This window comes from Neopsephotus bourkii, unplaced genomic scaffold (genome assembly GCF_033783945.1).
Source record: "Neopsephotus bourkii isolate Nb327-2 ecotype Australia unplaced genomic scaffold, CSIRO-AGI_Nbou_v1 NB_1234, whole genome shotgun sequence".
In the NCBI taxonomy this organism is placed as follows: domain Eukaryota; kingdom Metazoa; phylum Chordata; class Aves; order Psittaciformes; family Psittacidae; genus Neopsephotus; species Neopsephotus bourkii.
Genome location: NW_026901719.1, coordinates 1,238,734 through 1,264,905, shown reverse-complemented (window position 1 = coordinate 1,264,905; position 26,172 = coordinate 1,238,734). Strand labels below are relative to the sequence as shown.

The window sequence follows — 26,172 nt, the reverse complement described above, 5'->3', positions numbered from 1 at the left end:
GTAGTTGTTTTCTGTTAAAAAGCTTAGGCTCATATGGGCTACATTCTTCAAGGCTTTTTAGTGTTGGTCTATACAATTCTGTTCAGTTGTTCTGGATGTCCTCTTCTTCATCCAAAACATAAAGAGCATCACTAAAAATGAACAGTGAGCAGTCAACCTAGAAGGGGATACATAGAACTAACCAAAAGGAAAATGTATGTGTGCACATTTAACTGATCACTGCCTGAAACACGGCTTCTCTGTGGGCTTCTCTGGCCTCTTGGGATTCAGACCAGTATGTGCTTTCAGAAAATATACCAAGATGGAAGAAGATGGTTTTGCTCTCCACACCATTGTCTTCTTTTCATAAAAGGTGGAACCTGGATTCTAGCCCCCCCTTAAATATATATGTGTGTGTATACCCATATGTGTGTGTATGCATGGGTGAGTGTGGCGGGGTGGCAGCTCCTAATTTGTCGGAGAAAATTCTGCTCACCTTCCTGCTCCTGGGGATGACAGATAGTCTCCATCCCTTATGCTGAAGTTTGAAGGGGCATGAGATGAAATTTCATAAGTCCTAATAATGGGTCATTTTTTTTTACCTTTTCAGAGCCATTTGGTTACATCATATGCTAATAATGAACATTAAATGCTTATAAAGCTATAAAGGGATCATTTCTAAATAGTGATTTCGTGACTCAAAGACACTGATGGCAAACAAAGTTATTTTACATACTTTATTAGTAATGAACATATTCCTCAAATACATGACTCCTCTTAGAACTTGCTTAGCTCCATCAAGAAGGAAATAAAGCTCTTTCTTCTTACTTGTTGCATAGACTGAATATCTGCACATTAAGCAAGAATTTAAAATTGTATCACAAGAAGTACCACCATCCTCTTAAATACTGTTTTATGTTCTTGTAGTGTAGAAGGGATGAAATAGAAAAATTAAGAATAGCCTTGAAAAGAACTTTAAGGAATAAAAGCATGTCGATTTCATAAAAAAAGCGAGACAACACTTTAGAAACCCTGACCTTCAATGATAAAATACTGTAGTGCTACCCTCAGAGCATGTATTAGAATTAGAATAACTCCTACAAAAGTATACTCTACGTCTTGCACATGTCAGTTTTTCTGTTTGCATTGGTGCATTAAGTTCAATGCACAGTTTTTATAGTTGGTTGGTTTTTTTTTATAAAGAACAAAATGATACAAAAATACACTACTAGTAAGGCAAATATTAAAAACAGTATCAAATCCAGTACACTCAAATATCCATTATCAGGTATCTTCTGGGCATAGACCAGAAATTAGTATAACATTGTCCACTCCAATCTCTCCAGTTTTGCCCTTCCCACGTTCTGATTCAAAAGTGACCTGTCATAAGAAAAGAGATGTATTAATAATGAAAATGTAGCATATCCAACCATTTATCAATTCCTAGTGCTATATCTGAGGAATGTTTTATGACAATACAGGATTAATTTTATGACTTAAATCCTTGCAGTTTTTAGAATTTCCTGCATTATTTGAACTAGATTTATAATCCCCTGCACAGGTTTATGATACCAAATGGATGCTGGTAATAAGATTACTTATTTTCACCACAAAAAAAAAAAAAAATAAAAAAAAAAGGCAAATTGAGTGAAATCCTGTTATAATAATGAAGTTTTATTACAGTGTGTGTTGTAGAGTGCACTTCATTTCTTGAAGGCAATACAACTGTTCATTTTTGATTTATTTGTTAGGATTGTTAGGTTTTGGGTGAATATTTGATAGATATTTTTACTCTATGTACTCCAAAATCTTGGAAGGAAGACGCAGGAACTGTGAGAATGAAGACCCTAAGCCCATTGTAGGAGAGGATCTGGTTCAAGACCATCTTAAGAACCTGAACGTGCACAATTCCATGGGACCTGATGAAATCCATCCGGGGGTCCTGGAGGAGCTGGCGAATGAAGTTGCTAAGCCACTGTCCATCATATTTGAAAGATCATGGAAGTCAGGTGAAGTTCCCCACAACTAGAAAAAGGGAGATATAACCCCCATTTTCAAGAAGGGGAAAATGGATGACCCGGGGAATTACAGACCAGTCAGTCTCACCTCTGTGCCTGGCAAAATCTTGGAGCAGATTCTCCTGGAAGGCATACTAAGGCACATGAAAAACAACAAGGTGTTTGGTGACAGCCAGCATGGCTTCACTAAGGGGAAATCCTGCCTGACCAATTTGGTGTCTTTCTATGATGGGGCTACGAAACTGATGGACAGGGGTAAAGCAGTTGATGTCATCTACCTGGACTTGTGCAAAGCGTTTGACACTGTCCCACACGACATCTTTGTCTCTAAATTGGAGAGACATCAATTTGATAGCTGGATCGCTCGGTGGATAAAGAACTGGCTGGATGGCCTCATGCAAAGAGTTGTGGTCAATGGCTCAGTGTCCAGCTGGAAACCAGTAATGAGTGGTGTCCCTCAGGGATCAGTGTTGGGACCAGTCTTGTTTAACATCTTCGTCGCTGACATGGACAGTGGGATTGAGCGCGCCCTCAGCAAGTTTGCCGATGACACTAAGCTGTGTGGTTCGGTTGATATGCTGGAGGGAGAAGGAATGCCATCCAGAGGGACCTTGACACACTTGTGAGGTGGGCTGATGCCAACCTCATGAAGTTTAACCATGCCAAGTGAAAGGTCCTACACCTGGGTCGGAGCAATCCCAGGCACAGCTACAGGTTGGGCCGAGAAGAGATTCAGAGCAGCCCTGTGCAGAAGGACTTGGGGGTGCTGGTCAATGAGAAAATGAACATGAGCCGGCTTCAGTGTGGGCTCGCAGCCCAGAAAGCCAACCGTATCCTGGGCTGCCTCAAAAGGAGTGTGACCAGCAGGTTGAAGGAGGTGATCCTGCCCCTCTACTCTGCTCTTGTGAGACCTCACTTGGAGTATTGTGTGCAGTTCTGGTGTCCTCAACATAAAAAGGACGTGATCAGGGGACTGGAGCACCTCCTGTATGAAGACAGGCTGAGAAAGTTGGGGCTGTTCAGCCTGGAGAAGAGAAGGCTGCATGGAGACCTCATAGCAGCCTTCCAGTATCTGAAGGGGTCCTACAAGAATGCTGGAGGGAGACTCTTCATTAGGGACTGTAGTGATAGGACAAGTGTAGTGATAGGTTAAAACTTAAACAGGGGACTTTTAGATTGGATATAAGGAGGAAGTTCTTCACTGTAAGGGTGGTGAGGCCAGGGAAGTTGTGAATGCTCCATCCCTGGCAGTGTTCAAGCCCAGGTTGAACAGAGCCTTGGGTGATATGGGTTAGTGTGAGGTGTTCCTGCCCATGGCAGGGGGGTTGGACCTTGATGATCTTAAGGTCCTTTCCAACCCTAACTATTCTATGATTCTATGTATACTATAGAGAAAGAATAGATTTATTTTTATGAGTAGGATGCCTGGGCTTTTATTTTATAGTCTGATTCTCATTCATGTAAGGGCTTTTCTGCATCATTCCAGCAGTGCAAAGAACCTTGGGAAGGGGTTGCATTTATTTATACTCACAATATTCAATTATGCAGTAAATGCCTTTACACAGCACTGAACAAGTTCAGTCACATAAATGAGAACCAGGCCCTAGAATTTCAAGGAAAAAAATTGCTAATGATTGAGGCAGTTCTCAGGCATACATTAGTGCAGTGTTCCCTGTTGGCTAGTTTGTCCTGATCCTAAGGCAGCTGCCCACGCTTGGTTATATATGATGTCTCCTTTTGCTCTAATGGTCTCACTTAGTGTGGTTTAACAGCATCCTCTCCTATGAAAGGGACCATTTTCATTTTTCCAGGCATGTACGTATGCCTCTGTTGCATGAGATATTAAGGACAGATTTTGATTGCATATGTTAATTTATGATCTGATGCAGCTTTTCTACAAAATGACAGGATTATTGGCATCAGTGTTCTAACCAACCAGGGTTAATTCAGTTCTGAAATTACAAACAGATAATAACTTTTTTCTGTCCTAAAATGTGTGCTCCTCTTGCCCATTTCAGATAAGCCTTTCAATTGCCAGTAATTGATTCCTACAAAACAGTTGGTGGAACACTTGAGGGTTATGAAATCGAGCTGTTGTGTTGATTATGACAGTTGGCTTATAAACTGTGTTATACTTACACTGTTGGTGGTTTCAGCCCCCTGAAATATCTCTACTTTTCCAGTTCTCCATTTTTCATCTTTTCCCTTGTTCTCTTCCCAGACAGGAACAGGTTTTTTGTTTGCCAGGAACACTCGAAGTTTCCCCACTCTCTCACCAGCAAGCCGATAACTGAAAATCAGGCAGTAGCTGCTCTTTGGTTTCAGGTTGGTGAGGAGAAGGTTTAGACGCCCCATATCCTTCTTGTGCCCCACAAAAGCTGGAACTGCCATGTAGTACCCATCGCCTTGTAACAAAAAAAACCAAACGTAAATGCATCTTTAATGGTCTTGTTTCCATTATTAGTAAATTGAATACATATTTGCTAAGAAAATACATGGAAACTGTGTTACTTGAATAATTTAAAATCAGACTGGAGAAAAGCAGCAGGAAGCATACTTTGCAAGGAATAAAATTGCACTGCTGGAAGTCAGATCAATTTACAGGGGAGATGAGTTCATATTTCACTGGCAATTACAGTTATTATTCCTTGCACTATCTTTTAAGGGCAAAACCATTCCAGTTTTCAAAATGCAACAGTCTGAAATATGCTGCTGTGCCTCTGTGGTCAGACAGTTTTAGTACTTGAGCTGGATAACACTCTTTCCACTGTCCTCTACAGTGATGACAAACTCATAAATGGGTTTTCATTCCACAAATCCTGGGGGCCCAATGAAATGACAGATATACACAAACAGATAAAGGGGTAAAACATCTGGGCCCATAAACAAAGTCATAACTAGCAGATGTAAGTTTGGGAAGACAGGGTAAGGTCAGAATAAAGTCTTCCTGGAAGTTACAGTACAGATAAGGAACTTGGGGAGAAGGAAATATATGGAGCAGGGAAGGAAGGATTAGTGAAGAAAGACTGGGATGGAAAGACTGTGAGGGAAGAGGGGACAATGTATGTGTAGGAACTGGAACAAGTGGCCTGTAAGTTCTGCAGGATCCACCGGTCCCTACTGCAGCGACTTTTGCAACATTGCCTGTGTCACAGGGCAAGAGACATCCTTTCAAATAAGTTTCTTCAGCCACACATGTACACCTACACGGCAGTCACACATTGCACTCCTGGAGCTCTTTTTGAGGTTTTAGCAGGCCTGCTGTTGGTATCAGGTCAGGTATCAGCTGTTATTGAATAGTTCCCTGCGTTTGGCTCATTCTAAGGAATGCTGTCACTAGTGTGTCTTGCAGAGTTTGAGCTTTCCAAGCAGTTATCACAGTGCTGTCTAAGCCATGTGAGTGACTACATTGCCATATCCATCTAAATGGCAGAGTGCAGTTAAATGCCCTACCGGTCTTGGGGAGGCACAATGCATAACTAAAAAGGTTTCCATTACCTTGTACCTTACAATTCTGAACACCTACATTCTAATAATTTTTGTCATCTTTTGATTCATTTGTGTTGAAATATGTTGCTGATTACCAATTGTCACTGGATATTTCAAAGAAACAATTTCCACTCCCACCATTCTCTGGTCCTTTTTTTCTTTTATAAAGATAACCCATTGATGGGAGAGCTAATTCTTGATTTTGCTTTCTCCTTAGTCCCCCTTTTTTTTGGAGGGGGTGAGCCATAAAATCTAAGCATAGCTAGAGGACAGATATTTAAATACCTTTATCTCTATCAGCAGGATTCCAGTCAAAGTCATCATCAGCATCTTGTTTCCAGTCACAGACTCCTCGACTGAAGCTACAATCAACTGAAAAAAACCCCAGAAAATTGGCAACGGAGGCTCAGAGATAAGAGGAGCACTGCATCATAAGTACTGATAGAAATAATCTGCTCTTTATTCATCTGGTTATTAATGTATAGGTCATTCTAAAATCATATACAATCTGAGTTCAGATAGTGTTGACCTAGATGACATTGCAGAAAAGTAAAACATTAAAATTTATGTAGTAATTCTTTCTTTAACGTACATGAGTTAAAGAAAGACAAATCTGTTGTGTGTTTTTACTGCCAATCTCACTTCTTCTCATGAGTTTATATGCTGTGACTTCTGTATACTGAGTGCCTGCTGATTGCCAGGTATAGTGGAGGTTTTAGTTTTGAACTCTAGCATCATAAATGTTTTGTGATCTGCCAACTTCAGAGTTCCCCTCTCTCCATTTGTTACACTGCTGTAGCTGTAATCAGCTGAGATGCTCAAGCTCCAGTTCTACGCATTGAAAGAGAAGCTGGCCTCCCACGAGCTTAATCCTTTGCGTCAGCACTTGATACTCATACAATGTGGACCTGGGAATAGCCTAAATCAGTTGACCTTTAGAGTACACTGAAAAAGGGTGTCACCCAGAGCACACCACAGCCTTCGTGACTATGGATGAAAAGTCTTACACAAAGAAAGAAACACTGCGCAATGCAACCATGACAGATCAGATTAAGAATAATGCGTCAGCCATCTGAATTTCCTCAGAAGGAAGCATCCTTCTTGATCTTTTAATGTGTTTTATCATGAGATACAGCAGTGCAGTACATGACATTTAGAGAGTTTTAATGCATAAATCCATTGTTCCTAAAACTACTACTTTCTGAACTGGAAAAAACCCAGAATCTTACTCTAATGTCAGCCAACACATCTATCTATTTTGTTTTGTTTTGTTTTCTTTAAGAGTTGAAAGCATTTGTCAATATTTGGGGGGTGAAAACCAACTTGTCCTAAAAATAACCTCAGCTACAGCCAATCCCAGGGTTTCAGCCCCTGCCCACTTGTCTGGTTACTCCCCAAGAGAAACTACTGCCCTGTAATACCATCTCTCAGTACTCCCTTTTGGTTTCTGCCATTTTTTCTGTGGCTTTCATAAGCAGGTCCTTATAGTCAGCTTTACAATTTGGTGCATCACAGAGAAACTATTTCCCACCAGGAGAGAGAGAGGAGGCTTGCCCTTTAATCTGCTTTGACCAGAGCTACACTCAGTCTGCTATAGTCCCCAACAGGCAGTGAAATTTTCTGTCTGAAAGCACATGAAGCACTTTCCAAGGGTATAGCAGAAGCTTAAGTTCTGTACATAAATTGACAGATTCTGGACCTTGTATGCTCCGCTGACTGATTTTGCAACATTTTTTTTTTTACATGAGAAAGAACAAGTAGTATCATCTTATGCTGATATTCACAGGATTTACTGATGAATTGGGAACTATCATAAATTCACAGCCAAGCCATTTAAAATTCAAGGTAAATATTTCTTCAGTCTTGTTCAGGTGAAACCCCTGTTGACTTCTGACAGAGGACCAGGGGAAAAAACAAGAGAATATGCCTGAAGGACACTGGCATATTGTTGTGTGCTGTGCACACTCTCCTAACATGGTTTCATTTTATAGACTATAGAAATGATTTTATTTTTTTGTGACTATGAAATAAATTGCAAGTAAAATTCAGTTACAAGTCAAGTTTCAATGTGGGTGAACTTCCTGGACATGGCTTATAAACATTTAAAGTATGTTCTGAAAAGGAGCTCACATTGGAACTGGCAGACTGATTTGGCCATATAATGTCTCTTAACACACTCACCAAACCTTTTATGTCAAAGGCTTTTAACTTATTCTGGATTGGCTAACATAGGTTGTCATGAAAACACACAATACACATGAAAATCAATACTGTAGAATTAAGAATAATCTACCTTCTTGCTCTGGTCTTGACATCGGAGCTTTCCTCTGTGCAGGGAGAGAGCCAAAGGCAGCTGCTTCTTTCACCTTGGGAACTAGGAAAAAAAATCTGTCAAGTGCTGAATCATCATAGAAATAAAAAATGGAATTTTGTTCCTTTCTACCAGTTGCCATGAATTATTTAAGTAGCTCAATGTATGTGTTTTCCACTCCACCACCAAACTCACATTCCTAACCCCAGTTAGATACTGAATTTTAAAATTTTGTTAAAATTGCTGTTTTCCACAGCACTACAGCTTCTAAGCCATAAGGAATAGAGCTACAAGATTCACAAGGTCATAAAACTTTGACATGATCTTTCTGAGGTGTGGTGATCTGCTTTCTTGCTATGAAAAATCAGCTAATGATCAAAGTACCTGTGAAGAAAACTCAGTGGTTTGGCAGCACTTTGCCCACAGCAGCCTCAAAAACTGTGAGAAACTTTATAAAAGCATTAAACACTGGGGGATCAAAGGCCAGAGCCCTGTATTCAGGTAAATGATAGCTGGTGCTGCTGTAACAGAAGCCCCAGGAGTTATTTTTCTGAAGCCATACTCTCTGCTGGAGTACGTGTTCCCTTGCAGACCTGATCAGCAATGCTGTCTGCCGGGAAAGAAAGGTGCAATGACCTTCTCCTCACTGTCCTTGCAACAGCTGGCAAGCACAGCCTGATGTTTTGATAACCAGTCCTGGTGGAAACCCCTGAGTAAGTTTTTTTGTAAAAATCATTTAATGTGTCTTGTGCCAAACTGGAAGAGTTAGTACAGCAGCACAGTCATAGAATCATAGGCTCATAGAATGGTTACAGTTGGAAAGGACTTTAAGATCATCTAGTTCCATCCCCCTGCCATGCACAGGGACACATTACCCTAAACCAGGTTGTTCAATGCGCTCTCCAACCTGGCCTTGAATACTTCCTTGAATACAGCCATAGTTTCTCTGATCAGCCTGTTCCACTGCCTCACCACTCCCACAGTAAAGAGTTTCTTTCTTATGTCTAACCTTAATCTTCCCTCTTTAAGTTTGAACCCATTACCTCTTGTCCTGTCACTAGGACAATGAATGTTAGGTTTATTCTCAAAGATACTAGCCTAAAGATACTCAAGAAGAACAATTTTTCAGCAGCAGCCTCAGAGACTAAGGCAAAACCTCTCCTGTCTGAAGAGCTACAAAGATATAGAAGTTTGCAAACTCTTATTTACTGTAAGTAATACTCTAAAATACCCTAAGTGTTTTTAAAGTTCTGTGATTAGGCTTCTCTTGTACTATTTTAGGTGATTAATAGAAAAGCGCACTCACTAAAAAAGAAAAATAATTAGTCTCACGTTCTTTGTGCAGAGCTTGTGTAAGTAACTAATCACACAAGAGATAAGGGGAAGATCAGCTTTCACTGCTTTTACTTGCAGAGGAGTCTATGATATATAGGTACACACCTACAAAAACAGGAGCCTAAATGTGCCATTTTAGAAAATGAGTGAGGATAACTGCTTACAGAAGGTATTAGTGGAAATGGAAAGCCTGACCGACTGAAGTTTACTTCTCAGCCACACCACATGGGCAGCAACGTTAAGAAAAGCTCAGACTTCCTCAGCAGTGCCAGAGGACAGAAGATATGGAAATGGAAATTACTATTCCCTACTCAGCATTGTATCATACAAACTATTAGAAAGTCACAAATTTCAAATATTTAGAACATCATTACTTTCACATGCATGCACATTTCTTCAGAGGGCAGTTTGTTCCCATGAATTCCACTGAGCTTGGACTTTCTATCGACATACTCCAACTTACAGTAGTAACCACATACTCAATTTTAAGAATATACTTACAACCCAATCCAGAGCCTCCTAGCACCATAAAGACTTCATCTTTACTCTCCTTTAAAACTCACAAAAAATAGCTCCGTGTTGCACCAGAGAAAACACACACTAACGAAGAGGCCCTGAAGGCACTTCCAGAGGTGCTGAATTGAGCAAAGAAGGGAGACTAATGCAGTCTTACAAGCTTTCTGATGAACTGCCAGGAGCGTGTCCTTTCTTGTTGCTCTTGCAGCCTTCCCCTCACCCAGACCATTGCTTAAATCACCTGGATAATATTCTTACTTAAGGCAAGGATTAATATCTCTCCAAATTGATACATGTCTACGTACACACATTAAGGAACAGGCATATAGAGATTAGGTGTTAAGTTTACTGTCATGCCATAGCCTTGGCTTCATACTTAAAGAGGCCCAGGCTGTGAAAATCCTTGCCAAAATGAAGACAGCTATTAAAATATGATCAGTTCAGGAAAGAGTAGAGCTATTTAGCTAAAGACAACAGCTGTCAGAACGATTTATTTACTGAGTTATTGAATTACACTTGAATTCACTTGAAGGATATACATGCAGGTGTAGCTGTGTGCTGCAGATGCTTCATGTGAAGAGCTGTCATGCACAGGAAAAGAATCAAATTTTGTATCCAAATCTATTTTTTTTTCCAAGTCAGGCATTATACTCGCATTCTCCACTTACTAGAAGATACCAGCTGCATGTTATAAGAAACTGTAAGTTTCAGGTTACAGAAAGGTTTCCAATAAGCCTTCTTCGAGTGTGCCTACATTTTACATCAGACCATCACTGGACATAGCTAAGATCTGAAGTTTACCCCTACTTAGTAGTAAGCAGAAGTTGGGATTACTCTTTTCAGCTCTTCTGCTGAAAAGTGGTGCTTGTAGAAAGGGAGGCCTTGTCTCGTGTTCTCTAAGGACAGACTCTGACCAAGAAAGGCTCACATATGTCCATTTTAGGCACAGCACAGTCTATCCTTCTTTTTGTGCTGCTGGTGCCCACCCACCTAATTGTCTGCAGCACTTAGCTACTACATAATCTCTACATATAAAATCCTTCATATCATGGTGCCACACATTCTTAACTGCTAAGGTCAGCATGGTGCTCTTATGAGGTAAGATGGTTTGATCTTAAATAAACAGGAATTAGTGGCAGAGAGAACTAATGCCCAGATCTTCAGAGGTACCTATGTAACTAGCTACCAACAATTTCCATAGGATTTGTGTTTATGGATGTCTGTGGTGATCTGAGCATAAGTAACTTGGTGATGTTCTGGTCCTGAGAGCAGCCACGTTGTTGCTGACACAGATTCTTGCAATAGCAAGAAATTCAGAGTTGGTGTCTGCGAGATATATTTGAGCATTACCCTTGTTCTGAGGAGGAGGAATCTCTTTAAACCATGTTAGATATAGTTTGTCAGCTGGAAGGTGTCCCTGCCTGTGGCAGGGGAGTTGGAACTAGAGGATCTTTAAGGTCCCTTACAACCCAAACCCTTCTGTGATCCTATGAACTGTATGATGTATCAGGATCTGCAGCAAGGAAAGAGACTTTATGCAAAACTAGAGCAGCCCCAGCCCGTTCTATCAGGCTAAAAGTACTTCCCTAAAAATAAACCAGGACTCGCACAAACCCACTCTGAAACAACTGAGAATGCCTGCAATCATGAAAACGCTTCTTAGCAATAATCTCAGGAAATGAGAAAGTAGTGCTGAAAAAAAACACTGTGATATTGTTCTAGTATAAGTAAGTGTGCCTAAATAGAGTGCCATGAAGGGGGTTTAGAAACAAACTTATGCATAAAACTAGAATTCCACTTTAAAAACACGAGGCTTACCAGAAAGTCCTGTGGATAATGAAATAGACGAGATTTGAGAGCTATCTGAGAATCATAGAATACTTAGGGTTGGAAAGGACCTTAAGATCATATAGTTCCAGCCCCCCTGCCATGGGCAGGGACACCTCACACTAAACCATGTCCCTTAAGGCTCTGTCCAACCTGGCCTTGAACACCGCCAGGGATGGCGCATTCACAACTTCCCTGGCCAAACTATTCCAGTGCCTCACCACCCTCACAGTAAACTTCCTTCTTATATCCAATCTAAACTTCCCCTGTTTAAGTTTTAACACCTTACTCCTTGTTCTATCACTACAAGCACTAACTTCTAGCTATCTCGCTGTGTGAGGACTTTTAGATAGCAAAGAAAAGTAACAGACTGCCACTAAAAGGTATAGCAAAGAGTTAGTGAGGTTCAAACATATCCTTTGGTAGAATGTACAGCAATGTACCATTAGTGTGTGTATAGTTAGCATTAGTGTACTAATACTGAGTGTAGTCCTCACTAGATGATTAGACAGACTGGCACATCATTTCCACAGGAGTGAAGGCAGACACCAATTCACTCTGCCTGTCAAACAGGTCTGTTAGCACTGCTCTACCAGTTGCACCAACTCTGGCTATATCACTTCTTGTTTGGAGCTGTCTTGCACTGGGCTTGCTTGGGGCACAACTGGAATTAGCTCAGGTCTACCTGATAGACCCTCAAGTGAGTCGTCAGTTAAGGGCCAATGAGATTGTGAAAGCAATAGGAAGCTTCAGGAGCACATCTGGAAAAGCACTCCAGAAGCTCACTAGAATAGGCCTGTGGAGCGCTGTTTTATGGGAACCCTTCAGAACAGTACAAAAGCACTGGTAAGTGACTGGTAAGTGACTGTAGTGCTAAGGGAACTTACTGAAAATGCTGATAGATTTTCCTTACCGAAAATACTAACAGATTTTCCATTATGTGCACTTGGTTTCACCTCTTTGCTTTGGAACTGCTGTATATAAAATTACTTGTAGTGCATTTGGAAATGACATTTTTGTCTGAAAAAAATACGGCTTAATTTGTAGCTGGAAGTAATTTTCCATTTGTCTGAATTAATGCATGTGCTATCCTTAAAACTTTAATTCTTTTTTTTTTTTAATCCTCTGTTAGTGGGACTGTATTTCTTATAAATCATCTGTGGCATCACATTTAGCTCTTTCTGTGGCAGCTATGCTGGAAGAATGGATATATAGCAGAATATCTAATATATATATATATATATCAGAATATACATAATGGATAGATAAGCACCCATGCATTTAAGCGTACTAACTGTGGGCAGCTCTTATTTCTTGTTATGGCTATTTGATTTTTCTCTCCCTTGGAAGAAGTCTATGCCTGGTTTTGCCTAGGTAGTCTAGTTAGTCAAAACAAAATAAAACACAAAATTTGGGAAAAGTAACTCACTGTAATTCTAACACGTGGAATTCTAAGGTGCTGGAAACTGCAGCATGTGGGAACTCTCACAAAAATGGCACTTGCTGTCTTTCTAACATTGCTTTCTTGTGTTCAAAGTCCATAAATAAAAAACCCCATCCCAAACGAAAACAAAAACCAGAAAACTAGAATGGGTATTGTAAAAATATCAAGCAGAATGTAAGAGGTAGTAAGATGGAGACTAGGTTCCTATATATACAGTATATCGCTATACTGACCTCAGAGAAATATGCCACATCTCTGCTATCACATTGTCCTCTGAAAGAATTACACTTGCCAGATGTCTGACATCTTTTGAGCCATTTATCTACAGCTGTGGACTGAGCTCTGAGCATTATTCACTCACACAGTGGTCTGTTTATCAGAAAAGAGTAAAATTAAGAGCAAACATCCTGATTAACTGCGAGATTGCTCTTGTTCAGAATGAAGAGCCTAGAACCCATAAGAGTAACAGTTCACTTTTAGTATTGCCAAATAAACCAGAAAACCAAAACCTCTTCATAATTTTGGTGCTATCAAAGGAAGGGGCTTTGTAATTAACCTAGCTGGCTACATGATACTACAGGAGTGTTTTAAGAATGAGTTTCATAAACTGATAAAATACAGAATATGGAATTCACTTGCAGTTACCCATACCGGTCTGGATTATGAATGTTACATGAAAAGCACTGAAATGTTAGAAAAATGACAGAATTGAGGTTGTGCACATTAAGTTCACCTTCAGTTTGAGTATAGCATCTGTACAGTCATTGTTCCTATAACCAAGTGCCTTGGTCCAACTCTTCTATGTACAGAAAGAATATTTCTCACACAGTAAGTTTTTTTCCAGTACTTTGGTTTACTCTCATTTTCTATACATATGCAATTTTTGCAATCAATAGGACAGTATCCTATTTATTAAACTGCACCTTTCACAGCAGGACAGGTCTTGACTTCACACTGAACAAGGTAAGGATCCCATAGAAAATAGTCATTCATAGTCATTAAAAGACAGTATCATAAGGTATAAAAATATAAGAAGAAAAATTTAAGTTTTCACAGATGACCTTAATTTTGACATTTCTTAAATGTTGGGGCTTCACTTTGCTGTCTTTAACTGTTGTGATTTTTTACCCCACCCCATGTGAATAGTAGTTTTCATAAAGGTTCTGTATTTTGACAGTTGGCCTATTTTAATAATTTAAATCTCCATATAATAATTACTTTTTTTCCCAACAGTATTTTTCTGTGGAAACTCTCTCCATTGTGTAGCAAAACTACTATGATAAATTAATACATACATTTAAAAATAACAATTAAGATCTCTTAGAGGTGTGACTTATCAAATTTTCCTAATTAGCTACTCTTCTGGGAAGACAAACAATACCAATATTAATAACACAAAAGGCAGACTCTATGTGAGACTTGAGGGGATTATATTGAGGAACTTAATGTGGTAGTAAAGGACTCATTGATAGATTGACACCAACAGAGGAGGAAAAAAAATTATGTGTAAATTTACAAGCTGTAAATTTGAGCTAATCATGCCCTCCGAAGGATTATTCAATATCATTAAAAATTAAAGTGTTTTTAAAACCAAACATTTAAGCAATTAAGTGCTTAAATCATGACTGAACTTTTATAATAACAAGGATCAAGTATAGCATGTGGAAATTTAAAAGGAAAGAAAACACATTTAATATATGCAACCTATCCTGAAATTAAAATGCAAATGGCACAATGACTGAAGTTTTATACATAGCGATGCAGGTCTATGCACACTAGATACCACTGTTTTCTAAACTGCTTTGAAATGCTCAGTTAAAAGTATGGAATGAATCACAGAGTCATGTAGGTTGGAAGGAACAGAGTCATGTAGGTGGATGGCTTAGTGTGAGCTGCTGACCAGGAGGTTGCTTGAGACCCAGCTCAGTCATATTATGTATATTTCTGAAGATGGTTATTTTAATAACCATTCTGCATACCCATACCAATTTTTGTCCACCTTCATGGTAAAATATTCATTTCATTATATCCAATCAGATTTCCACCACCACCCCTGCCAACATGCATATATTACTTCTTGTCCTACTGCAATATATTTTTAAGAAGAGTCTGGCTGTGCCTTCCATATAACCTTTCACTAGATAGTTGAAGACAGCCATAAGATCTCCCCTTAGCCTCCTCTTGGTGCTGAAAAATAGTTACTTTTAGGCCCTCCTCATATACAATATTCTCCAAGCCCCTGACCTTGACTGATCATTGCTATACTCATGCCAGCATCTGTCTTGTAATGGAAAGACTGAAACTGGACACAGCACCTTAGCTGTGGTCTCACAAGTGCCAAACAAAGTGGAAGAACCACTTCTTCTGCACAGCTTCTTCCTAATGTCTATAATGTTGCACAAGGGTTTTTTCCTCTCTTTGCATTTGCTTTTGTTGAATTTTATAGTGATCCCCAGTCCATTTTCACAGTCTGGCTGGGTCCCTCTTAATAGCAGTGCTGCCCTTTAGCATATGGGTCATTCTCCCCAGTTTGGTATTGTCAGCAAACCTGAAATATGCCATAAAAGCTCACTGCTAATATTTGCAGGAAGGAAGGAGGTTGGTGAACAATGACCTGACTTCATTCTCATTAACGTAATTTGGGAAAGCAATATTAATCTTAATCCTTAGCCTGAACTGAAACAGGCAAGTTACCAATGAAAACTGAAAAAAAGGCAATTTTAGAAGTGTGCCTTTGGCAAATAAGCTTGTATTCTCAAACGTATTTCAGTGAATAATCACTTTTTTGTTTGGTTTTTGGCTTTCTCACAGTAACAGTATTAAAGATCATTTTTCTACAGAGGACCTTAAAATGACCTTTTCTTTAAAAAATTATACTTCCATGTCTTTTAAAATCAAATAACAACAATTTGAATGCTATCTCAATCTTCATTTGTGTTCATCATTGTGGAATATGGGGTGTAATTTTAATGACTGTGGGATCACACTTCTTATTTTTCTATACTTTGGAAAAGAGAAAGCATCATGAATAAACTATTAGCAGTATATATTTTTCATATTAAATGTTTTTGCCATTTGAAGAATATTTGACTGAGCCAGCTGTACTAAGAACCAATTAAAATGCATCTGAAAACTTCATATGGAACACAGAAAGTGCATGGCGTACAAGATAATAGTTGGAAGGAAACACCTGAAAGCAGGCTGAGGACATGCATATCAATCCTCCTGATAAAGGACTAGTGTCAGAAGTAAGATGACTGCTCAAATACCATCAAATTTGAGAATGCCCATTCAGATAAGCTCTCACATTTAAATAAAAGAGATAAAGAAAAACTCTCTGTGATTCACGGAGGATTTTTTTTCTGTTGGGAATGACATGAACAATAATAGTGCCTATTGTATGGTCTATATTATTTGAAACACAAGGACACATCATAAAAAGGACATGGATCTGTTGGAACAAGTCCAGAGGAGAGCCACAAGAATGATCAGGGGACTGGAGCACCTCCCATATGAAGATAGGCTGAGAAAGTTGGGACTTTTCAGCCTGGAGAAGAGAAGGCTGCATGGAGACTTCATAGCAGCCTTCCAGTATCTGAAGGGGGCATATAGGGATGCTGGGGATGGACTTTTCATTAGGGACTGTAGTGATAGGGCAAGGGGTAATGGGTTAAAACTTAAACAGGGGAAGTTTAGATTGGATATAAGGAGGAAATTCATTCCTGTTAGGGGGGTGAGGCACTGGAATAGCTTGCCCAAGGAGGTTGTGAATGCTCCATCCCTGGCAGTGTTCAAGGCCAGGTTGGACGAGGCCTTGGGTGATATGATTTAGAGCGAGGTGTCCCTGCCTATGGCAGGGGGATTGGAACTTGATGATCTTAAGGTCCTTTCCAACCCTAACTATTCTATGATTCTATGACACCAAAGTCTGTGTTTTGTCTCTGATCAATGCACGCTGCATAGGATGAGTATGCCTGTCACTAACCAAAGCTAAGTACTGTCATGTAGGAAAGCAGCACACTAAATCGTTGTTCTTCTATGAACATGTTCTTCTATGTGCTATGTCTAAACTGCTCTGAAAGCAGAGCCTGTCAGGATGCTGCACTCCCTCTGCTCACGATAACTGCAAGTGTTAATTCACCTAAAAGTGAGGTTTGGTATCTTTAGCCTCAACACTAGGTATGTTAAGTTGCTTTTCCTTTTCTACAAGCAAATTCTAATAAGATGGCTTAATGTTTCGTATTTTTTTAGTGCTTATATATATATTGAAACCAGATTTTTTTTTTAAATGAAGAAACTTACAGAAGACATCTCCTCTAAGTCTTTGCTCATGGCCGATCTGATTCTCAAAATCTTCATTTTCTTCTTCATCTGACTCTTCTGCCTCCTCTTCTTCAGTAGCTTCAGTTTGTTTCTCCTCCTCACTGTAGCTCCCACCAAGATCAACGCCACCTTTATAGTCCAATAACTGCAACTGTGTCTTAGAAGATGGTGTCACGGCTGCTTCTGGGATTGAATTCTTGATTGTTTCCTGCTTTTTCACACTGTTTTTATATGCAAGGAGTTTCTTAATTGTGTCCTTAGCTGTTCCAGGGATTCTTGCAATTTCCTTTGCTGACTTTTCAGGGATAACTAGAACCAAGAAGAAAATATTAAATATTCATCTAAGGAATCATTCAGCAATGACAACATTTAATAAATAGGACCATGGTGTCTTTTCAAATATCCAAAGACCCATACAGCAAAATTCTTTAGTACGATATAGAAGTTCAGCTCTGCACAAAACTCAGTATATGTGCACTTGTTTAGCTCTGTTGTAGAGATGACCCTCTGTTTGAGTTACAGTGAAAAGACAATAGAAATCCTCTACAACAACCTCATTTGGATTCCTCTGTAACACAGGCTACAGAGCCCTTTAGATTAATCATTTTTACACTGGAGCCTGGTTAAGAAAAATTATCCTTCTTCAATCTGGGGACTACTAAAAGATGCACATGGGGCTGTGATTCCCTGCATAACAGATGTCAGACTACAGCAATGAGCTTTTTCCTTACCCATCTTCTGTGATCTTCTCTGGCCTAACTTTTCTTGCACAGCAGGCTGCAAGCCACTGAAATGGAATGTATTTTTAGAGGAAAAACACCAAGCTGGTCCATCACATTTCATTTATCTCTAAGAGATATTTAGTTATAAGAGGTAAACCCCAACAAATATAAAAAAAAAATATTTAAAAATTCACCTTGTAGTATATTTCAAATTTGTATTTTGCTCTGAAACACAAATTCTGCCAGAAGTGAAAAACTTAGAGTGGGTGAAAGACAGCTGAGATTGTTCAAATTTGTAAAACAAACAAACAAACAAACAAAAAAACAAACAAAAAAACCCCCAAACCAAATCCAAACACCTGAATGTGGGGTTTTTGCTATTAAGAAGTATAATAAAGTCAAATATCCTCTCTATGATTGGGCAAAAATTTCAAAGCACTCATTGGTAAGAGGGCATTTTTACATTTACACTGTAGCCCCGATTTTCAAATCATGCTTTCCTTGTCAGTGTATCGAGTTTCAAGTCACAAGCCTTTTATTTCCTTTAAAATCCAGATTTTCTCTACCTAAAATAATCAAACTATGCTTGAATGCTTGAATGAAGGACGTTTTTCATAGACTCATTTGAAAATGCATTTCTAGGGATGTGGGGAGGCAGGATTGATTTTTCCACCAATGGTGAGACGCAGTAGCAGCACAGAGGGCTCCTTTAAGATAATATGTTGGCCAGCTGTTCTCCATGTTCTCTTAAGATAGGAAAATTATCAGTTGACGTGAAATGAGGATAGATTTTAGTTACATATTATGAAAAACTTGCTTACTATCCTTGCTGTAGAATTGTAAAAAACAGGATCAAGACACTTAGATTATTTGAACTGTATCTCTAGAACTTTTTAAAAAATGTTAGGCTACCATCTGTCATGAATATACTGGGTATGATCTGCCTCAAAGCAAAAGAACAGACAAACTGATCTTTTTAGTCCCTTCCAGATGTACTCTTCTGTCATCTGACAAAGACTGACGGCTCTTTGTGCTGATGGCCAAATCGTAACTCAGGGCTAAAGCCAGGACTACTTTGGATGATTTTGTTCAAGGTATGTGTACAGTACAAAGCAAATTCAAAGGAGAAATTATGGTAATACTGCAGGTGTGGAAGGTGTCCCTGCCCATGGCAAGGGTTTAGAACTAGATGAACTCTAAGGTCCCTTCCAACCCAAACTGTTCTGTGATTCTATGATGCTGCAGTTTGAGTCCTTTATGTGAAGTACCTAGGAAATAATGAGAGCTGAGAAGTCCCAGTGTGCTGTACAAAAGCTCTTCCACAGATGGAGGCTATTTCCACCAATGGGTTAGAATAGCCATACTTTCTTATCTTTGATTTTCAATCAATATTGATGTTGCAGTGACTAGAGTCTTTTTGGACTGCAAATGGATATCTGCAAAAAAATGCAGATATTTTAATTTCCTGCTGCTTTTGCTGTCTAGTGATTGAATTATCAGGGCAAGAATACGGTCCTATTTTACTCCTCACCTTGGAATAATAAAAACTTTATAGTAGTATTTTGGGACAGATGGACTAGACTTGGATTGTAAATTTGCATTGTACTTTTTTTCTGTGTGTTTCTTTTCATCCAAACATATCAGAAGAAATCCACCAGTTAATAAAATAGAACCATAGTCTGGTAGGGAAAAAAAAAAAAGGAAAGTTGCCTGAATCTATATTCACTCCTGGAGGAAATAATTCTACCGATCTGAATTTGCCAAATTTTATTAATGGCAAATACAACTACATGTTATTTAGTATATGTGCAGAATCAGACGTTGGTGTGCTCACTGGAGCATTCAGGCTTTTTGAGGCTTCTGTTGGAGGTATAAAGTAAATAGATGCCAATAAAAAAATAGATCAAAATTGAGGATTTGGTTTTTCTTTTCTTTTGGATAAAACTTGCAGCATTCTTTGTCAGATATTTGCAAGTAAACTCTTTAATAATTCTCAACTAAGACTTTCCTCTGGAGGATGAGGTAACAAAGGATGTAAGGTTCTGTGAATGCAGCAATAAAAATTGCTTAATTCCAAACACATTTCCTCTTGACAATCAGTAACAACAAACTTCAGACGGTTGATAAAGAGGCTATGGAGATTTTCAAGCCAGGACTGACTGGTCAGCAATCTTAAACATCTGCTATTAGTTTCTGCTTTGAATTTTTTCTAGTGAAATTAAAAATTCTTACAGGTCAACATAATAACATCTGCGGTGTCAGAAAACCAATCTCCTTCTATGTGCAAAACTGAGCTGTGCAGAAAATCAACTGACAGAAGTAACAAAAATAAGGGATGAAACTGTATAAAACCCCATGTACTTGCACACTCCAGTTTGCTGCTGCAATACGTAAATCTATATGCTCATGGGGACAAAGAGGGACACCAAGCATGTTTTAGGATGTATCACTAGTATACTTCTAACCTGTACTCAGCTTTAGAGTAGCCAGATGTGCAGATTTATGGCTTTATATGACTAAGGAATAATCTAGTGTAAGGATAGAGCACCTTAAACTTGGTTTGTTCTGTTGAATCCACTGCCTGTGGACTTGCCTGAACTAACAGCTCACCTTCTCTGACAGCCCAGGATGATACAGCTGAAGTGGTAATTTTTCAGGACCCTTTGTCCCAGGACCTGTATATAAATACACAGGTGTTGCTCACAAACTTTTGTGAATTTTTCGATCTGCATGATTGCATAGAGAATTTTGGAAAGTGAAATTTACTGTACTTCATTCAGGTCTTCCTTGTGTACCTTCCATCAGGAAGTGTGCCGGTTAATGCTTCCTGCTCTTATGCAGTTTGTGTTTATTGCCCTAATATGAAAATATTTCAGCTTTCAAAGATATTTTATTCCTTTGAATTGGAGAGAATTAAAGGAAGAGATGGAAAGACAAAGGCAAATGGCGGCTCAGAAAATGCTATGGCGGCTAAATGGCAATGGCAAATGGCGGCTAAAATTATTTCTGTCACCAGTTGCTGTACGAGATTATAAACCCACAAAAATGGCTTGGTGTAGGATGTCTAATGATGAAGTTGTGAAAGTTGAGATGGAAAAAATATAGAGAAAGCAGATGCCAACCCCTCTTCATTGTGTAAAGGGAAATACTCAGGGGATGATACAGGAGAGGGATAGACAGTGATCTGTTTTCCTTCCACATGCCCTGTGACCGCAACTGGCACAGGCTGGGACTCTGGGGCTCTGAACATAAGGGGTTGCAATAGGGGACAGCTTGCTCTGCACTCCAGCAGGCACCGTGCTGCTTTCACCCTCACAGCTGGCAATATGCTTAAAAACCTGGTGAGAGACAAGCCTAGGAGACTGGCTTACAAATCCTCTTGTAGCTCCCTTTGTAGCTTCTGTATGAAAAGTTGGAGAGAGGATGAGGGATACAGACAACCATTTACTGTTTAATCTGTAGATGTAAAGATTAAATCAGCAGGACATAGTTTCAGAAATCATTCTGAAAGTTCTCAACCTCTTTTAGATAGTCTTAAGAGAGCCTGAAAGCTTTCATAGATCAGTTAAAACAGATTCTAGACTATTATTCTCTTTTAAGCACCATGGAATATGATCTAACAACATATATTCCTAGCCCTTTTCATTTCTAAAATTCTTACCATGTTATACAGGGAAGGATGCTTTGAGAAATCAGGGTAATTTCATCACACTGGACTATGCTTAATACATGACTACAACAGCCAGCAATGCATGCAGAAATGTGGGGTGACAAAAGCCTAAGTGTTATTCATTAAAGGATTACAGCAGTATTTGGCTCTATACTGAACTAAATCGTGAGAGTCTTGCCAGTGATGTGACCAGAATTGCTTTTTAAGCTTTGAAAGTTTATTACGTCAGACTAAACTTTTCTCAGGACTGGCAAATTAATAAGAAAGCAAAATCGTATATGGGGTTTAGGGGCTACCCTATGAGCAAAAAAGAATATGAATATTACAAATAGGTGCAGAGAGAGTTCGCATGAATTTGCATTGCCATTTAGGTATTCTGCAAAGCATAACAAAGAATAGCCATCTCCCCCTCCAGAGTATCAATGTGGAGCTCTGCCTGAAAGTTGTAGGCTTTAAGTTAATACTGCTTTTTCCTGTTATTTTGCAGTGTCTTGCCAAAAAAGTGAATAAAAAATAGGTTCATTCCCCCCCTTCCCCCCCCCCCCCCCCCAGGAATCTTAATTGGTTATGGAATCTTGTGAGACTCTATTCTTAACTAAAAGTTGAAATACACATAGAAGCATGCGGTGAGGGAAGCGTAGTTTTCCAATGCACAACAGGAAATCAGGAAACACATGAACATGAGAACAGCAACAGATTGCAGGAAGATGGAGGCCAGGTGTGGAAATGGGTAGAACCCTTTTAGGGAGCATTTGAAGATTACATTTCTATGGATTCTCAAATGAAATGTGTGTTAGAGGCAGTTTGGTAACAGCCTCCAATGCTCCATGCATATAGGAGTGTTAAATGGCAAAAGGCTGCCTGAACAATCACAGGTAGTATCCATACAAGCAGCACTGTTTTCAGCCTCATGTTTCAGGCAGCTTTCTCCTACGTTAGTATATTGACATACAAATTAAATGAAAGAATTTCCCATACTTTCTGTGCAAAAGTTAATTTTATGTTACCTTACTTATTAGGTTACTTGGTAGCATGAGGAGATGTAACCATAGAAATTTCATTATAAACAATGTGCTTAGTTACTTTCATTTCATACTCTGAAAATTAATCTAGAGATTAAAATAGTTTTCATTTGTTATAAAAAAGCTAATACTACTGCCATGATAGCCGGTTTGTTACATAGTAGAGTCAGTTGCTATAAAGAATTAATACTTCTCTGTGAAAACGAGTTCTCACCCTGTGGGAATAATTATGTGGAGTATTGGGGACATATTTAAGAAGCCTTTTGTTTAGCTGCAGCACAAGCCCAGTCCCAACTGCTTGGAGCTGGGGTGGGCTGCAAGAGCTGCAGCCACTGCCACCCAAAGAAATGTGAAGCTACAACCTCCAGCCTCCAAATTCCCAGGATGGTGTTCTCATCCTATTAAACCCAATAACAAAACCTCCTTTGGCTTCCATAAGGCTTGTGTTCCCTGTTTCTTCAGGACAAATTGTCTTCTCTGTTCTACTTGCAGTTTCTAGTGGTACTGTAAGACTTGGGCACTCATAGACAAATTGAATTCAAACAAAACTTGTATGTACTATTCAATGACTGGTACAATCAATACATTATTTTATGGAGGAGTCTTGCTTGATTGGTATTGAAGCACTTTCAGCATGACATTTCCTAAAAGATGCCTTATAACCATCAATAATTGGAGAAAACAACATATCACTATTCCTGACATCCAATAGTACTCACCAGCACAATCAAATCCACTTCCTCGGTAGCCCTGTTTACATTTGCATTTGAAGGATCCTTCAGTATTGAGGCACTCTGCATGGAGGTTACACCTGTGTGTATTTGTCACACATTCATTTACATCTAGGAAAGATACAAAGGCTTCGGTGAAATCTGTGTTGAAACCCAAGCTTCATGACAGCCTGTTTGTGCTGACCACCTGTTTCCAGGTATTGTAAGTATTAGTGTTAGACCAAGTTGGTCCGGAGACCATTAGAGGCAGAAGTATTCACTCTAGCCTAATATCATCTCCAACTACTCAACTACTGGCATTTGCATCCATGGAAAATGTAGAGCATCGCAGTAAAGGCAAAGTGAACACAGTGGTTTTCTGAGAGAGAACAGGATTCAGGCTGTAGGTTGCACCCACTCTATTAACAAAATGCAAAAGGCCCCAAGAAAACGTGTGACATCAATTAAAGAAGCATCCACAAATCTTTCTCATTCTTTCATTCACTCCAGAAGAAATTCAGTGGAAAGTAACCCTGAGCATGCCCAGATATTGAGATCTTCTCTCTGCCCGTAACATTCCAGCATACATATGATGCTGTATGAAAAAGTATAATCAAGAAAAATTCAACAGGAAATACTACATTCAACTGACAGCAAAATGTACAGGCGTCAAGAGTAACTGACCGTGTTCTCCTTTTCCCTTGTCACATCACAAAGATGTTTCTGATTTCTCCCACAAGAGGGAGCCACGTTGGTGCACGCCCCTTGCATTTTATCCAGATTGCTTAATTTTTGTCAGCTGACAGGTCTTCTCATGATGTAAACTAGGAGCCTAGCAGCAGGAAGACTGACTCGAAAACAGGGTATGTTTGAGAGGAAGATCAGGTTTGCAGATAAAATCCTGACTACTGAGACCTGTCCAGTTTTTCCCTCATGCATACATATTGCACGAAAAAGTGAGTATCTTTTCTACTCTAAGGCTTTCAGGGTTTGCATACAACAGGAAATGCAAACTTGAGTCTCTAAAACCTGCCTTATGATCTCTCTCCCACCCCAAAGTCCCAATACCAAGCAAATATAACCAAAACTCATTTTGTATGGACTTCTCCAACCCTTTCAGTGGAGTCAACTGTTTGAACAATACTGCTGCAGTAATTTGTATTATGCTGGTTTTCCACCTTTCAGATAACAGATTGAAATAGGAGCAAAGTGCTTTGACATTTGTTTTAACAGCTGGGCATGTCAAGATAACTTTTTGCCTGTATTTATTTTTGTTTGGGAGAAACCTAGGCATGCAACAGAGACCTGAAAAACAATTAAAACCTACTCTTTTCATATTTTCTTGGGTTTAAGTGCTCTACTCTCCATCCAAACAACTGCTTTTATCGTCATGAAGGCACTTGATTCACATTCCTCATTAATGACACAAAATAAAAGAAACAAACAAACAGACCCCCCCAGCACAAAAAAAACCCAAAACCAAAACAAAAAAAAACAAAAAAAAAAAAACAGAAAAAAACCCACCAAACCCCAGATCATTGTGGGACTGTTCGTTCATCACAGGTTGAATGCTGAGAGGATAAGAAATGGCTCTTTAACTAAACCTGTACCAGAAGTAGCACTTCTTTGTGGTCAAATATTGCTAACTTGCTATTAGCCCTTCCACATATTGGCTTGGTAAAATGAGGCAATATCATTTACAAGTGCCAGTAATTAGGCTTTCACTAAGAGAAAACTTCCAAGTACCATCAAGAATATTATTAGTGAGACATCTTTATCCATTTTTAAGGCAGTATCCCCAGCCTAGGCCAACATGCTTCAGGCAATGCCAGGAAAGATGCATGGTGTGAAAATGCAAAAGACTGAAAAGGGAAAATTCATGGGCTAAATCTTACCTACACAGTCATAATGGCTGCTGACGTATTTCAGTTCATAACCAAGCTGGCACTTGCAGTAGTAGCTTCCAAACGTGTTGATGCATCTGCGGTTGTGAGAGCAGAGAGCTTTGCCACTGGAGCATTCATCAATATCTAGAGCAGAAGAAGGGATGTTCAGATCCACAAGAAGACAAAATTGGAAAGAATGAACTAGTTTTGAAATGGGAATGGTTTGGTCTTGGCTATCACAAGTTGTTAAAAATATAAGTCCAATAATTTCACACTCAGGGATGGCTTTTGCATGTGCTCATATGAACGAAGCAGCAAAATGTGAAATAACTTACGGAAGACTTTAAGACCTGGCACGGTAAAAGCTAGGGTAACTGGCTCTGAAAATGCAGTCCACTGGGGACAATTATTTGCCCTGAAGTCATGAAGCAGGGTCAGAAGGAACTCCAGGAATTCCGTTCTTTCCAAAAGAAAGGAAATATCAGAGAACAGTTTAAAAGAAAGCCCCAGAAACAGGAATCTGAGAGCATCAGCAGCTCTTCTACTGAATCTCTGCACCTCCCCTTGCTGAACTAAGTTAAAACATATCAGTTTTCCCATAGAAAAGAAGCTGAGAGTGAGCTTTCTAACCATACCAATGCATGTCCTTCCGTTTGGTCCCAGCTGAAGGCCACCTGATGGACAAAGACACTGAACTTCTCCTTTGATTTCTTCACATCCATATTGGCAGTTCACCATGGCACATGTCCTAGAACCTAAAAATAGTATTTAACATAACAAAAAGAGCAAAATTCTAGGCTAGATCACACACTTACGTTAGATCTGAGTGAATGCAGAAAATTAGAACAACAAAATTCCATTCATCATGAATCAAGCTGTTTATACATCAATACATTAGTGATTCAGGAGCCCATAAGATA

General features: G+C 39.3%; 1 protein-coding gene across 3 annotated transcripts in view; it reads right to left on the bottom strand.

The window, feature by feature from the left end:
• Positions 1 to 703: 703 nt before the first annotated feature.
• Positions 704 to 26,172, bottom strand: part of EGFL6 (EGF like domain multiple 6) — a 38,302-nt gene continuing 12,833 nt past the window's right edge. For 2 of the 3 annotated variants that reach the window (XM_061364432.1, XM_061364431.1), the window contains 8 exons: positions 25,888 to 26,007; positions 25,262 to 25,396; positions 23,376 to 23,498; positions 17,222 to 17,551; positions 7,780 to 7,860; positions 5,772 to 5,858; positions 4,137 to 4,402; positions 704 to 1,359 (listed from right to left, as the gene is read on the bottom strand). In XM_061364432.1, the coding sequence (XP_061220416.1) occupies positions 1,264 to 1,359; positions 4,137 to 4,402; positions 5,772 to 5,858; positions 7,780 to 7,860; positions 17,222 to 17,551; positions 23,376 to 23,498; positions 25,262 to 25,396; positions 25,888 to 26,007 (1,238 nt within the window). In that variant the 3' untranslated portion in view covers positions 704 to 1,263. The remainder of the gene's footprint in view (positions 1,360 to 4,136; positions 4,403 to 5,771; positions 5,859 to 7,779; positions 7,861 to 17,221; positions 17,552 to 23,375; positions 23,499 to 25,261; positions 25,397 to 25,887; positions 26,008 to 26,172) is intronic. The other variant, XM_061364433.1, reaches the window with a different exon arrangement.